The 15,028-nt window shown below is 41.7% G+C and overlaps 1 protein-coding gene across 1 annotated transcript in view; it reads left to right on the top strand.

Annotated features, from left to right (window-relative positions):
- MIPEP (mitochondrial intermediate peptidase) overlaps positions 1–15,028 on the top strand; it is a 66,204-nt gene that overhangs the window by 48,631 nt on the left and 2,545 nt on the right. Inside the window, exons 17-18 of the mRNA XM_066620669.1 lie at positions 10,146–10,267; positions 12,437–12,510. Coding sequence (XP_066476766.1) covers positions 10,146–10,267; positions 12,437–12,510 — 196 coding nt within the window. The remainder of the gene's footprint in view (positions 1–10,145; positions 10,268–12,436; positions 12,511–15,028) is intronic.

Below are 15,028 nucleotides of genomic sequence, written 5' to 3'. Positions count from 1 at the left end.
TCATTGTTTGCAAATATTGTAGAACTTCTTTTTGTGAATGCAAATTGACAGGGTTGGAAGAAATGGTCACTTAAGATATAGTTCTGTTTGGACTGAACATATGAAACTACCTTCAACTGAGTTAGATTATTGGTCCGTATTGGTTGATATTGTTTGCCCTGATAGGAAGCAGCTCCAGAATTTAGACAGGGACTTTTCTCAGCCCTTCCTGGAAGCGCCAGGAACTGGGACCTTCTGCATGCAGTATGTGCCTGAAGTTGTGTTGAATTTTCTCATTGTGGTGAAATCTCCTAATTATTGAAGTATTTTCTTAGATTACTCACACAAGCAGTCTCAGGCAATCAGGGATCACATATTGAAGATGGCATCATGATACTATGAGGCCAATTCATCTACACAGTGGTATCATGGAGGACAGATAGTCAATAGGGCATGAGAGCCCTGAATCCTGCAAACATTTCTGAAGCATTCGCTGAAAGTGATGCCTTTAGATACAGCTGAAAACTTTAATGCAAAACATTGGGTATTTATGGCTAAGCCGTAAGTTGGTCTGTATTAAGTTCTGCATTCAACTAGGCTTTATCTTTGAACTGTTTATGCTTTTGAGAATGATGGATCAGAATACTGACTTACTGCAGTCAAATAATTCCATCAAGATCTGACTAACCAAAACTGCTAACAGCTTTAAGATTTAACGGATCGCTTTAGAGAGCATGCAGCTGCAGTTTGCATCAAAAGGTTTGAGCATGCTAGGTAGAATATGGGGAACTGTAGCAATGCCCTTAAAATTAGGTTTTATAGTCTGAGAATATGGCAAATGTATGTCTTTTTAAAGACTCTTTGCCCACAAGAGATCAGCTAGCTTTTCATCCTTTCTAATAAAAATCATGTATGGGTTGTTGGAAAATCTTCAGACAAGTTAATCATTGGTAGATGGATGTTATGTTGATGAGAAGCAGGCATCTTTAACTATTAGTTTTGTAGATCAGTCATGCATCTTCATTTCTGTCAGTTATACTATATGAAAAAAACAGGCAGCAACATGACCTACAGATGGGATGTTATCCTAACCCCTGGGCGATGCTATAGAACACACCACTAGTTAATGCCTGGAATTTTTTTCTGCAGCTTTTTCAAGTCCTAGTACGTACCTTACTGGAGCAGATGATGTAGCTGAAGATTTCATTAGCTTCCTTGCTTGTAACATTGGAAACAAAACTCCAAGATGATGTGTTTGCTCCTTATTTGTATGTATAGCTAGGGGATTTTTTCTAAAGGAAAATTTAAAACAGTAGGTTTTTTTCATTGTTGGAAAGACAAGCTTGTTCAGTGGCAGAATTTTCAAAACTTCAGAATACCATAGGTATACTTATTAGAAATTTTCATCAAAAGCCCAATATCAAAGTTAAATGGTAACTACTACTAACCCATTTAAGTTGCTGTCGTTTAAAATCTGCTAGAAATCTTTTTATTGTGGTACAGAATATGGTACTGTATTGATTAATACCTATGTTCCTTTGAAACATGGTATTAGCTGGCTTCTAATCTCCTTTCTGTACTGCAGTATAAACATATTTTCCATTTCCTTAGAGGGCATCTTGCTAGTGCTAACAGGATGTGTTACAAAGGAGCAGATTTAATTTTGGCTTACAGTTGAGCATATTGAAGGTCTTTGTAATGGTGTAGACTGAGATTAAATTGAAAACATGGTTTGTTGCAGAGTAACTGGAACCAATTTTGAGGTTTGGGAAGCCTTTGCTAGAGGCTAGTGGATTAAAAATGTGTTACTGTTCTTAGTGTTTGGTGGTACAAAAATCTGGCTGAGATGGAGCAAGAAAACACAAGTTCAAAACACATTTGTTTGGAATCTGTATCTGCATTTTTAACTTTGGAACAAGTGATGAGGAAGTTTGGTTTGGGGTTTCTGCTGGAAACTTCGCCCTTATGCAAGACTGAAATGGCACATTGACAGCATCTCTTACAGTGCAATCTTATGCATAAACTTCTCAGATGTTAGCCCCATTGAGTTTGATGGGACCTACTTCTAGGTAAGTGTGTATAGGATCGCAGCCTTAAATAGTTTGTGAAATAACTTGCACACCAGTTCTCAAGCCCTTAGGGTAAAGAATATTACTCTGAATGCAGCACTATAATATTCCACAGGAGATTGGGGCACTGATCAAATGTCTGTCTTTCTGTGTAGTAGCGTCATATTTGTTCATAGGGTGGTGGCAGACTGTAGTAATTAAAGTTTCACAAGGAGTAAGGCATCACACCTAGATAAATACCTAAATCACTGTGACCTACAATGAAGATGGCAAGACCTACATCACTGACCATTATCTACTAGAAGGGCACAGTCTTCTATATGCTTCCAGGGTTGGAACACTTCAGTTGTAATCTGTTGTATAGCATCTGGTTATTATATATTATATGTTCACTCCCTCGTCATATCAAGGATCATCGCTAACTGTCAAAATCCATGGCTACACAGTAAATAAACACAAATATAATACATATTCTAGGTATTGTAATATTTAGATTGTTATATTTGTATTTATTTACTATGTAGTCATGGAGTATGATGGTTAGTAATGATCCCTGATGTGATGAGGGAGTGAACAGGATAGTTAAAGAGGATTTGGAGATTGCAGATAAACTGAATGAGTTCTTTGCACCCACCTTCATTATACTGGATATAGGACAGATACCTTCCTTGAACTAAGAAGGGAGTCTGAAGAACTACATCAAATACACAAGTGTCAAGGGATAATGTGCTTGGACTTAATGACAAACCAAAAATTGTCATTACAAATCACCGCATCTAGATAGCATCCACCTCAAAAGTTCTTACAAAACTCAAATGTGAAATTGATCTTCTAGCAAAAATATGTAACTTTTCCCTTAAATTGGCCACTGTGTCAGAGAACTTTATTTTTATTTAATTGTATGGAAAATGCAGCATCATTATACAGGTTGAGACTAAGTATTTGCTTGGTTCTGTTCCAAGCACTCACTTGGATAGAAAAAAACACACTATAGCAAATCAATTTAAAAAACAAAGTTTCTTTGCTCCAGTGATTTAAAAACAGCCTTGATGACCTTTGTGATGTAAGATAAGAGTCATTAAGAAGACAATCCATCAATCAGCCCTACTCCAAGAGCTTACAAAGGTGCTTCACTCAGCGCCTCCCTTCACCAATGCAAAATGATCACCTTTCTTTCACCTGCTCAAGGGGAAAGGAGGGGTCTGCTGGATTGATGGATTGCCAGCCAGCTGCCCTCTCTCTCTCTCTCTCTCTCTCTCTCTCTCTCATTAAGGAGGCTATTTTTAAAGGACTGCAGTTTTTTAAACTGATTTTAAAGGGATGCATTTTTCCCCTTCTCCAGGGATCAGCGCATTCCTTCTCATTTGCAGGGGCCATTTGTGTTGAGTCAAATCCGTGTATAAAAAATCTGTGTATATATAGGCTGGACTTGTATAAAATTCACTGTGTGTGTGTATAAAAACAACAAGCAATAAATTGTTGAAAACATGGTGTAATCGTGAATAAAATTACATTATATGTTATAAAATATATTTTCTTCGCTGTCCTGCTGAAGCAGGCCTTTGGAACTGCAACAGAAGGCATCTATCTCCGGACCAGATCAGACGGAAAGCTCTTCAACCTCTCCAGACTGAGAGCAAAATCCAAAGTCCAGCTGAAATGTCTGCGCGACTTCCTCTTTGCCGACGATGCAGCTGTCACTACCCACTCTGCCAAAGATCTCCAGCAGCTCATGGATCGTTTTAGCAAGGCCTGCCAAGATTTTGGACTGACAATCAGCCTGAAGAAAACACAGGTCATGGTTCAGGATGTGGACTCACCTCCCTGCATTACAATCTCTGAGCATGAACTGGAGGTTGTCCATGACTTTGTGTACCTTGGCTCTACGATCTCCGACACACATTCTCTCGATACCGAGCTAAACAAGCGCATCGGTAAAGCAGCTACCATGTTTTCCAGACTCACAAAGAGAGTCTGGTCCAACAAGAAGCTGACGGAACATACCAAGATCCAGGTCTACAGAGCTTGCGTCCTGAGTACACTTCTGTACTGCAGCGAGTCATGGACTCTTCGCTCACAACAGGAGAGGAAACTGAGCGCTTTCCACATGCGCTGCCTCCGACGCATCCTCGGCATCACCTGGCAGGACAAAGTTCCAAACAACACAGTCCTGGAACGTGCTGGAATCCCTAGCATGTATTCACTGCTGAAACAGAGACGCCTGCGTTGGCTTGGTCATGTCGTGAGAATGGATGATGGCCGGATCCCAAAGGATCTCCTCTATGGAGAACTCGTGCAAGGAAAGCGCCCTACAGGTAGACCACAGCTGCGATACAAGGACATCTGCAAGAGGGATCTGAAGGCCTTAGGGATGGACCTCAACAAGTGGGAAACCCTGGCCTCTGAGCGGCCCGCTTGGAGGCAGGCTGTGCAGCATGGCCTTTCCCAGTTTGAAGAGACACTTTGCCAACAGTCTGAGGCTAAGAGGCAAAGAAGGAAGGCCCATAGCCAGGGAGACAGACCAGGGACAGACTGCACTTGCTCCCGGTGTGGAAGGGATTGTCACTCCCGGATTGGCCTTTTCAGCCACACTAGACGCTGTGCCAGAACCACCTTTCAGAGCGCGATACCATAGTCTTTCGAGACTGAAGGTTGCCAATACCTACCTATACCTATACCAATACCTATATGTTATATAGGAACAGTTACTAAGTAACTATACATATGGCCAAATATCTGAATCATTTAACCATTGGATGGCGGTATCCTCAAGTTAATGTAGTTCCTGCAGGGATACCTTCTAAGCAGGGCATTCCATTGCAATGGGATGTGAAGTTGGTGGAACATTCCTGCAGTCACAGTTAGGATTATCAACCAACCCCCATTTGTATTTCCATTATTGGCACCTGCTATGGTTAGTACAAATTCAGTTAAGCGTTGTCCAGTTCCTCCTCCAAAGATCAGAGCCATAGGGACATTGCGCTGGATCAGGCACTGGATTAAAGAAATCTGGGTTTGGAAGTTGTCCACTCATGATGCCATGCTGTCTCAATATCAAAATCTTCTCTGACTAATTGCTGTCCAAATTTCCATGACGGATTCCAGGATCTAAGTCTGATCATGACAATCCTCATGTGTAGGTAATAGTTGGTTTACCTCACGTTTTTGCCGTTTTTTAAGTCTAGTTGTCTTCTAAGATGTGGAGGTGGTATATTAGATAATACTGGTAACCAGCTGGAGGGTGTTGATTTTATGTTTCCTGATGTTAACCTCATAGTGTGATTAAGTTGGATGTCCACTACTTTGTATGGGCTTTGTTTAGCCATACGTATGTTTGTATGGCTGTATGTCAGGGGACTAGAAAGTAGCCAATGGATTTTTAAAAAGGGATCCAGGGATATTTGGAAAGAATCAATTAGCTTTAATATTTATTCTGAGTGAACTGGTGAAAACTGTAATGAAAGATAAAATTATGAAGCATAAAGACGAACAAGCCTTGCTGAAGGGCGATCGGTATGACTTCTGCAAGGGTATGTCTCACTTCATTACCTTTTTTGAGTTCTTTGGAAGTATCAGGAAGCATGTGGATAGAAGTGATACAGTCAGTTCTGGAGAGAGTGGATAGAGAGAAGTTCTTTCTCATAACATTTTAACCAGTGTTACTCAGTGAAATTGACAAGAGATTCAGGATGGACAAAAGGAAGTAATACTTCACATAATCTCTGAGATTCAATACCACAAGATGTAGAGCTGCCCACCAGTTTAGATGGCTTTTAAAGAAAATCATACAAATTCATGCAGGACAAGTCTTCCACTGGTCATTATGATTATGTGCTATGTTTAGGACCAGATGCAGTAGTCTTCTGAATACCAGTTGCGGGGAAGCCTTGGTGGGAGAGGAATATGGCATCTTCTACTGCTTGTGAACTACCAAGAAGCAACTGGTGGGCCACTCTGAAAGGCAGGATGATGAACTGGGTGGGCTTTTTACCTGATCCAGAAGGGCTCTTCCTATGTTCTTGTCTGGCCTACAAGTAGTCAAAATTTTAGTTCTCCTTCGTGCCTGGAAGTATTTGAGCACTTCCTTAAATTGTCATTTAAAATTCTTCATATTTACTATAGTTGCAGCCTATTTATCCATGGATTTTTTATCTTCCAATTTGTCTCAATGGGAATGGGGTGGGGGAACTGAAAGTCACACACACCTTTGCCCCCTTTGCCCTTCGATGGCTCCTTTTCCAGGTAGCCCGAAACACTGCAAAAAGGCTCAGGCAGGGAAATAGCCCTGGAGCCATGGAAGAGGCTCCCCTTGCTAAGGAACTCCTGGAGCACCTGAGCCAGCAAAGAGGCTGAAGAGGGGAAGGGGGGAAGGGGGGGGCAGAAAACCTCTGCAGCCAGAGCACATGCAGCAAGGTGGAGCTCTCTCTCTCTCTCTCTCTCTCTCTCTCACACACACACACACACACACACACACACACACACACACACACACACACACACAGGGGTAGCTGTGGTAACAACAGAGGGGTTTGCTTTAAAATACCCAGGGAGTGTTTGCCGAATTTCCCCTCTCCCAGATGGTACAGGCTCTCCTGCTCCAGCTGACACAAACGAAACGATCCACACTTTCCTGGGAGTAAGCCCCATTGACTACAGTGGGGCTTACTTCTGAATAGGCAGGCATAGGACTGGACTCTTAAAAGGTCAGCATCCCACCTGTGAAAGAATCGGACAGAAGCGGGAGGGCTGAGTACGGAGGGGAGGGGATTGATAACAGCTGCCTTAGTTTCCTTCCATCCAGAAGTGTCAGGCTACAGCCTATTTGCGTAACTCTATGGGATTTAGCACAACACGTTTTTTGTTAATCACGCCGAGTCACGGAACGGAACTAACGCGGATAAATAGGCTCCACCTGTATTCAACAATTTTCTATCTATGTGTTACAGAAAAAACATCTTTAAAAAGGACTTCTATTGCACTATTATTGAATGTTTCAGAACAAATCTTTTCAAATAATAAACAATTTCAGACTGTTTGGGGGAAACCCTGGGATTCTTCATAAGTGTCTCAAGTGTTCCTCATTAAGTAGGTAACTAATGGAAAACAAGATTCCCTGTTTGTCCATATCTATTATTATTATTATTGTTGTTGTTGTTGTTGTTATTATTTATATATATACAGTATTTATATACCGCTTTTCAACTATGAACTTTTGTCCACATCTATGAACTTTTGTTATTTCACTTGTGCTGATATCTCAGCAGTGCACAGATGCAGTGCGGGAATAGGGCACATGTGATCACTTTACATATGGTAATAGTGAAGCCTAATGACTGTGCTATGTAAATTGGGCGTGCATTCTCCCCAAATTCTTTGCAATGCGCAGTGGCAGACATGACATAGTTCCTGTCAACCAAGTCTGTGGTGAAATGGTTTTCTCTAGGCAGAAAGCTTGAAAACTTCAATCTTAACCTGCAGGAGAGGAGATCTGGTTGAATATCAAGAAAATTTTTAATAGTAAGAGTGATTTAGCAATGGAACTGATTACCCAAGAAAGTGGTGGGTTCTCTCTTACTGGAATGTTTCAAGCAGAGGCTTGACAAACATTTTTTAGAGATGGTGTAGGGAGGATTTGTTGTTTGTTTCAAGCATGGGGTGTGACTAAATGGCCTTGATGATCAACTCTAGGAGTCTATGAAAACCACTGTTTCAAAAGATCAAAATAATCTTCCCCAAAAGCGTTCTTAAGAGTGGGGAAAATCTAAAAGTAGGAAAAGTATCTGAACTCTCACAATGTTGTAAGTAGAACTATCTGGACATTATAAGGATTCTGGTCATATGAAACATGATTTTGTTCTTGGAAGATATGTAACCTTACAAGCTGAAGCTTCAGATTCTTGGATAGAAGACTTATGAATTAAAATGAAGACCAGCATTGTTTACTGTTTTATCCTGGCTCCCTGATAATTTAAATGTATCTTCTTTAGTAGATTATGGTTAGAGAACTCATTTGGGGGGAAAATGGTTAATGTTCATCATGTTGGCAGGGGCGGATGACCCTTGTCATCCCAGTAGCAGAGCGGCACGGGAGCATAAGGAGGTAGCACAGGAAGCAGACGATCCCAAACAGAGCCAAAGACACAGACACAGGCTTGTTGGATTCAGAAGCATGTATTGGTAAAAGGAGCAGGCAGAAGAGTAGTCAGTCGGATGGTCCAGAAGTCAGGGATACAGCAAAGCACAGTCACGATAAGGCAGTCCAAGTCAGAACACTGACCAGCAGCACGACACGCAGAACTCCACTATAGCAAACCCAGACTTGGTGTCTGCTCTCACCCCCATAAACACCAGGGCCAGCCAATCAGAGTAGGGTGACCTCATAGTCACAAGACAGTCTTGTGTCCCTCTCTGATTGGCTGTCCAGTGATGCATTGCACCACTTTTCCATTGCCAACTTGACTTGGCTCACATCACTCCAGGTCACATGGCTCCCACCTAGCACAGGTGCATCTGATTACATACGTACATATATACACAGTGCTGCAGTTACATTTGTTTACGTTTGCTTACCAGGCCTGAACATCAAGGCCCCTCTGCCACATCCTGGCTGACAACAATTCCAGGCCTGAGAGATGCAAAAGGCCTGACAATGTTAAAAATACTGTTGTTTTTCTCCTGTTTATGGAATAATTGCACTCAAATCTGAACTGTAATTTCAGACCCCAATTTAGGAAGAGTCAGGATAAAGCTTGATATTTGGAAACAAATCTGAAATCCACGAGGCACATGCAGGTTTGTTTGTTTTTTAATGTAGCATACAGCCTCCACACAATGAATGATAGGGAAATCTTGTTGGGTAATGGCAGAACACAAGGAATATTTCATTTAGTAGGAATAAGGAATGTATTTTTCCAAGAATTATTTGAGTGACACAGTTGGGTTCCAGATTAATTCTTGAGCCACCCTTAGGTTTTTTATTTCAGTTCTGTTTTATAAAAAGAAGCTATTGAAAAATTGGCCAGTACTTATTCAGTTGATTTGAAATGGAAGGGCTAATTAAAAAGAAATCCCAATAGGTAGGTAGTGAGTGTATCTATGAAAAGGTCTTGTTCTTAATTTAGATTTATTTTAAATTATAAAACATTCTGAAAGCAGGCTCCTTAAAATGCTATCAATATCCAACACATTTTGAGGGACAATCATTTTTTTTTTGTTTTTCTGGCCTTGCTGCTGCCATTTTGGCTTCTGTAAAAAGAAAATTCATCAGTAATTTCTACCAGCAATCGTTCTGAATTCACTCCAGGCTCTGTTCCTCATTATGTAGTTGAAAGAGCACAACAGACTTTACGTAATTTTTTTACTGTGCCAGTTGTATTGTTTCCATTTTGGATTCAGTGGAAATTTTGAACAATCCTAGTGGCCGTTTCAGCTGGACTCACTTTGTGAAGACACAAGCTCCCTTATCCTGGAGAGACAACACTGACTTCATTGCCAGTACTCAGCACTATTCAGTAGCACTACATAGAAGAATCAAACTATGAATTGTAAAGCACTGACAGTTTATGGACAAATAGAAGTGGAATTACAAGTGATGATAATCTACTAAAAATATACAAACAAACCTATGAAGTGTGGTATGTTTTGTATCTACCTCTGAGTTTGTACTTTGGCATGTGGGAAGATTTTTTTTAGTAGCAGGAACATGTCTTTACTGTAATTTTGTTTTTGGCAGACATTTGCAGGCTTACTTTTTCCAGGTGCAACACTGCATGCATCTATGTAGAAAATAAAACACAATGGCACTTGTGCCATGTAAACTGTGGTTTCCTTTAATCCCTCCAAAGAAACAATTTAGATACACCTGCATTTTCATGTCAGTTTCACTGTATCGTTCTTTAGTGCTTTTGCACTCTTTATTTTATGAATAAATTCTTAAGATTGTCGTAACTGAGATGTTATGTTTGTACGGCATTTTGTTTACTACAAGATGTTATTTTGTTTAAAAGCCTCATAAGGGTTAGTTTTTTCACTTATATTATGAACCATTGCATAAGTGACAAAACTTGTAACTTGTCTTTTTTTCTCCCTCACTCACAGGCTTGGCAACTCCGCTTCAGCCACCTTGTGGGTTATGGTGCCAAATATTATTCTTACCTCATGTCTAGAGCTGTGGCATCTATGGTATGGAAACAGTGTTTTGTGCAGGATCCGTTCAACAGGTACAAAATACAATAGCATTGTGCAAGCCTCCATAGACAATGAACCCAAGTGCTATGCAATTTCCAGGTATCATAAAACATTCTTGCTACAACGGTACCACTATTCTTTTATGTGTGATAATGTTTTCTTCAAATACAGGAGTAAAACACAGGAAAACAATACAGGTCTACGCCTGCATCCGCAGGGGTTCCATTTCAGAACTCCTCACGGTTAACTGAAACCGCAGATACAGGCGAACGCTTGCCTCCCACCCTCTGGAGCCAAGGACCCTCCAGAGCTTCCTCAGGCCTCCCAATGCCTTATAAGGCATTAAAAATGTCACTTCTGGTTTTGTGGAGAAACCAAAAATGACTTTTTTTTTTAGCTCTAGGGCTAACTGAGCTTGGCAGAGTACACATACGGACATCTGAAGCTTCTGCTGCACTCAGAGGACCCTCCAGAGGTGCAGGAAGTGGAGCTCTCCTTGCCTCCAGGGGGCGTGCAGACAGGGGTGGCACTGTGGACCTGATCCATGGATAACTGAATCTGTGGATATGGGTTCCGCGGATACGGCTCCCTTTTATTTAGAGATAGAGCTCAGATGAGGTAGGCTGATAAAGTGCCCCCAAGTACAGAGGCACAAATGTATGCTTAGGAATTAGTTGTTCTTATCCCCCCCCCCTTCCTCTAAGTGACTTCATGGCGGTGTACAAGGCCCCACCCTGCATTATCCTCACAACAACCCTGTGAAGTAGATTCAGGGGAGAGTGTGCATTTGGCCCAGAGTCACCAGTGGGTTTCATCACTGCATGGGATATTGAATCTGGTTATTTTGAATTTTAGTCTGAAACTCTAATCACAACACTGGGACAGAGTTGGACAAGGAACCACAACTGTGCTCTTTAGAGTCATCACTTTGCAACTGTGGTTGTCAGCTTTGTTTTCTCCTCTCCCTTTATTTGCTGTAAATAGAGACAGAGATTGTGCTTGTTGTCATCTTGATGTCTGTAGATTAGGATGAGGGTGGGGGCAGTGAAGATGCTGCAGGGTGGAATGGAAATTCTTCTTTCATTCATTATTACCAGTTCAGAACCACTGATAACACAGCGATATAGATTGCCTCATCCTAACCTGGGAGGATTCTTCCCCGCCCCATAAAGCGAAGGCATTTGCAGCATGTGTGACAGGTTGTTTTCAACAGGCCTCATGTACTTTTCACAACCTCTCACCACATCATGACAGCAAAAGCTGCACCAACTAACAAACCCTTTTGCAGTCATTGTCATAATAGGTCTGTCCAGTATGGAACTGGCCACATTAACCCATGGGGATTTGGAAGTATAAATTTATTGCATCAGAGTTCATTACTGTATGCATTATTAGCTTTCCCACATCTGTAGAAAATACCTCAAATTTACTAGACTTCAGGCAAGTAGAAAATTCTAAGGGGAGTTGAGGAGCTTCCGGGACTTTGAGGAGGGATCTGAAATACATTTATACCCCTCCTCCTGCTAAGACAGCCAGGATCCTTTCCTGAAGCAAATGTTTTCTAACTGCAAAGGCAGATTGGGATTCCCTTGACTTCTACCCTTGATATAACATGGAAACTCACACCTGCCTGCTTGCAGAAAAGCAGTTGTGTTGTGCCTGTATAAAGATGTCAGCCATATATTTTAAATCTCCCAACACATCCTTGAATTTTTCTAGGGAATAAATTGTTGTCACAGGATTCTCAGTCCATCCATGATTAATACAACTGTTTGAAACCACAAACACCTGACTACTGTTATATTTCTCTGCTGCCTATTTTAATGTGGGGGGGGGGAAGGGAACCATATAATGAAATATAAAATTCCAGTATCTTCATTTTTCATAATTTTGTAAACAATGACAGGTATCATAAGTCTGTTACACATCTACTTCGCAAGAGGTCTTTTTTGGGAGGGGGGGAATAGCTCCTGTGTTGTGAAGGATTCTTTTGTTCTTAGGTTAGAATACAGTCTAATCTTTCAAGCTTAAAATTATACAGTGAGTGCGTTTCTGGAATGGGCATGCAAGTTTGAAGTGGCCAGCCTCATTAGATCTTTATCTCTGTCAGTTCTACACAGAACCCGGAGACAGGTGTGACAGGAAGCTGGTGTGGGTGTGATTGCAGGTGGCTGCATTAAAATACCTGTTTCTCCCTCCAGGGTGATGGGTGAACGTTATCGCCAAGAAATGCTGGCACATGGTGGTGGAAAAGAGCCCATGCTCATGGTTCAAGGTAATATAACCATTATCACCTTTTTACTCCCCTAGATTTCTTCTACTGCACTTGAGCACTGCTTGTACTAGAAAAACCACCTGTAAATGAAGCGTGCCTCTCATTGTGTATTTTTAATTTAAAGTTTTGATAGTGTTTGCTTTAAGGGAGTACACCGATGTGTCCATCCAGGTTTTAAATTCTTCTTTATTAGTACTTAGAATTATAACCAAAACCATAGAAGCCACACTATAGGATGCTTTCAAATACCATCTTTATACACACACACCCCGTAGGCATTCATCAATATTAAGAAGCATAATATCTCCACCACTAGTTTTTTGCCTGCCTTTGTACATTCATCCCAGAAGAATACCAGTGAATTCAGCCATTTTAAGGTAGCCAAGATCCAAGTACTTGGCGGCTGTTTCTCTCCTCCACATAAGAACATAAGAAGAGCCCTACTGGATCAGGCCAAAGGCCCATCTAGACCAGCTTCCAGTATCTCACAGTGGCCCACCAAATGGCCCAAGGAGCACACAAGACAACAGACACAACCTGTGTCCCAGTGCCCTCCCCTGCATCTGGCAATCAGAGGCAGCCTGCCTCTAAAACCAAGAGCTTGCACATACCTACTATGACTTGTAACCCGTAATGAACTTTTTCTCCGGAAATTTGTACAGCCCCCTCTTGAAGGCATCCAGGCAAGATGCCATCACTACTTCCTGTGGCAAAGAGTTCCACAAACTAACTCCTCAGTGGACACATACCCATCTTCATGATCCCATTGGGGCCAAGAGCTGAACTATAGCTTGAAAATGTTAAAAATGGTTGCAGGGTCTGGTATGGTCAGACTTAATCTGACTTTATCCTGCATACTGTGTCCAATTCTGGGCACCATACTTTAAGAAGGGTGCAGCCAAACTAGGGCAGATTCAGAGAAAGGCAGTGGAGATGGTCAGGGGTCTGGAAAAGACGTCCTGTGAGGAAAGGTTGAGGGAACTCAGTATGTTTAGCTTGAAGAAGACAGAGAAGAGACATAATCGTACTCTTTAAATACCTGAAGGGCTGTCAAATGGAAGAGGGCAAAGATTTGTTCTCTGCTGCCACAGAGAGAACAGCTAAATCTGATAGGATTAAGCTGTAAGAGGGAAGATTTTGGTTGGATAGGAAGAAATTCTTATGGTAAGAGCAATTCAACAATGGAATCTTGTTCAAGATGGCCTTGAAGGCCCCTTCCAACTCTGACTCTGAGATATCTGTCCCTAATATTTTGGTACCCAGAATTTTATTTGTTAGCTTTAACCAGGTGCAACACTTATTGCATATTCACTGAAAGGTTGCTTATCACTTTGATGAGGTAAAGGACTCTAGCAAATGTAGTATTAGCCTTAGTTGTAAGCAGCAGTAAATGCAAACTTAATAGACCAAGCTAACGGAGCCAAAATAATTATGAAGTTTCAAAGAAATGAGAGGGCAACTTTTTGCCACAGTTTTTGCAGTATTCCTGCTGTGGGTGGTTGAAGGCTGGGGGCAGCCATTTCAAGAAAGGGCGTGGCAAACCCTAGTGTTGTAATGTGGAACGTGTAGGACTTCAAAGGAGGTGAACTGAGAAGTTGCCCTAGGCTTGGGAGAGACTGAACTGGAACTGGAGTCAGAATATGCTTATAAAATAAATTCACAGCTTTAAAAACGGCAGTTGTCTTTGTTAGATCTCCTTTGAAACTCAGGCTTATGTCTTCAATATGTATCAACTGTTTTAGACTTTATAGTCCATAAGGCACTATTGTAGTTATTAGTCATTTGATCTTTGGGTTCTCAAACAATGGGAATGTTTGGAGGGTGAGGACTTTTGCTTCTCTGATGAATTCTGGATTCCATATGACCTCGGTTTCCATTTTGTGTGATGAAAATTTCTAGCTCTTGTGGTAGCATGGAAGATTTTGCAAAGATGTCCTCAATGCCAGGTAGTACTAGGGGATCTTCCTCTTGAATTGGTATAGATCAGCTGCCACTTTCAGCACACAGTCCTCTGATAATTCGCCCTTAAAAGAAAGCTTGGCACACAGGTGTCCTACTGCTGGTTTTGCTGCCAGCGCTAGCATCTGCCTGACTGTTTAAGGGAATAGCAGTTCCATCAAGGGGAGGGGAACAAAGCAATCCAGACCATTCCCCCACTTGTCCTGACCCTTAGGTTCAGCAGTCCCCCACTGCTTGCTCCCATATGGTCCTGCAATAACAAACAGGTGGGGCTGGGCAAAGCATGCTGCAAGCTCTCCCAGCATTCTTCTGTCCAGTCTGTTTGACAGCAACTGTTACCCTGCACATGCCCGATCTCGTCTGATCTTGGAAGCTAAGCAGGGTCAGGCCTGGTTAGTACTTGGATGGGAGACCGCCTGGGAATACTGTAGGTGCTGTAGGCTTATACCATAGTCTTTCGAGACTGAAGGTTGCCAACCATCTGTTTGTTTGAACAGGGCTTGGGCAGGAGCAAGCAAGAGGAAGAGATGGCAGATGGATGGACCTAAGTCTAAGAGGA

The sequence above is a fragment of the Tiliqua scincoides genome, chromosome 3 (assembly GCF_035046505.1).
Source record: "Tiliqua scincoides isolate rTilSci1 chromosome 3, rTilSci1.hap2, whole genome shotgun sequence".
In the NCBI taxonomy this organism is placed as follows: Eukaryota; Metazoa; Chordata; class Lepidosauria; order Squamata; family Scincidae; genus Tiliqua; species Tiliqua scincoides.
Note: the sequence above shows the minus strand (reverse complement) of the source record. Positions and strands in the feature narration are given on the sequence as shown.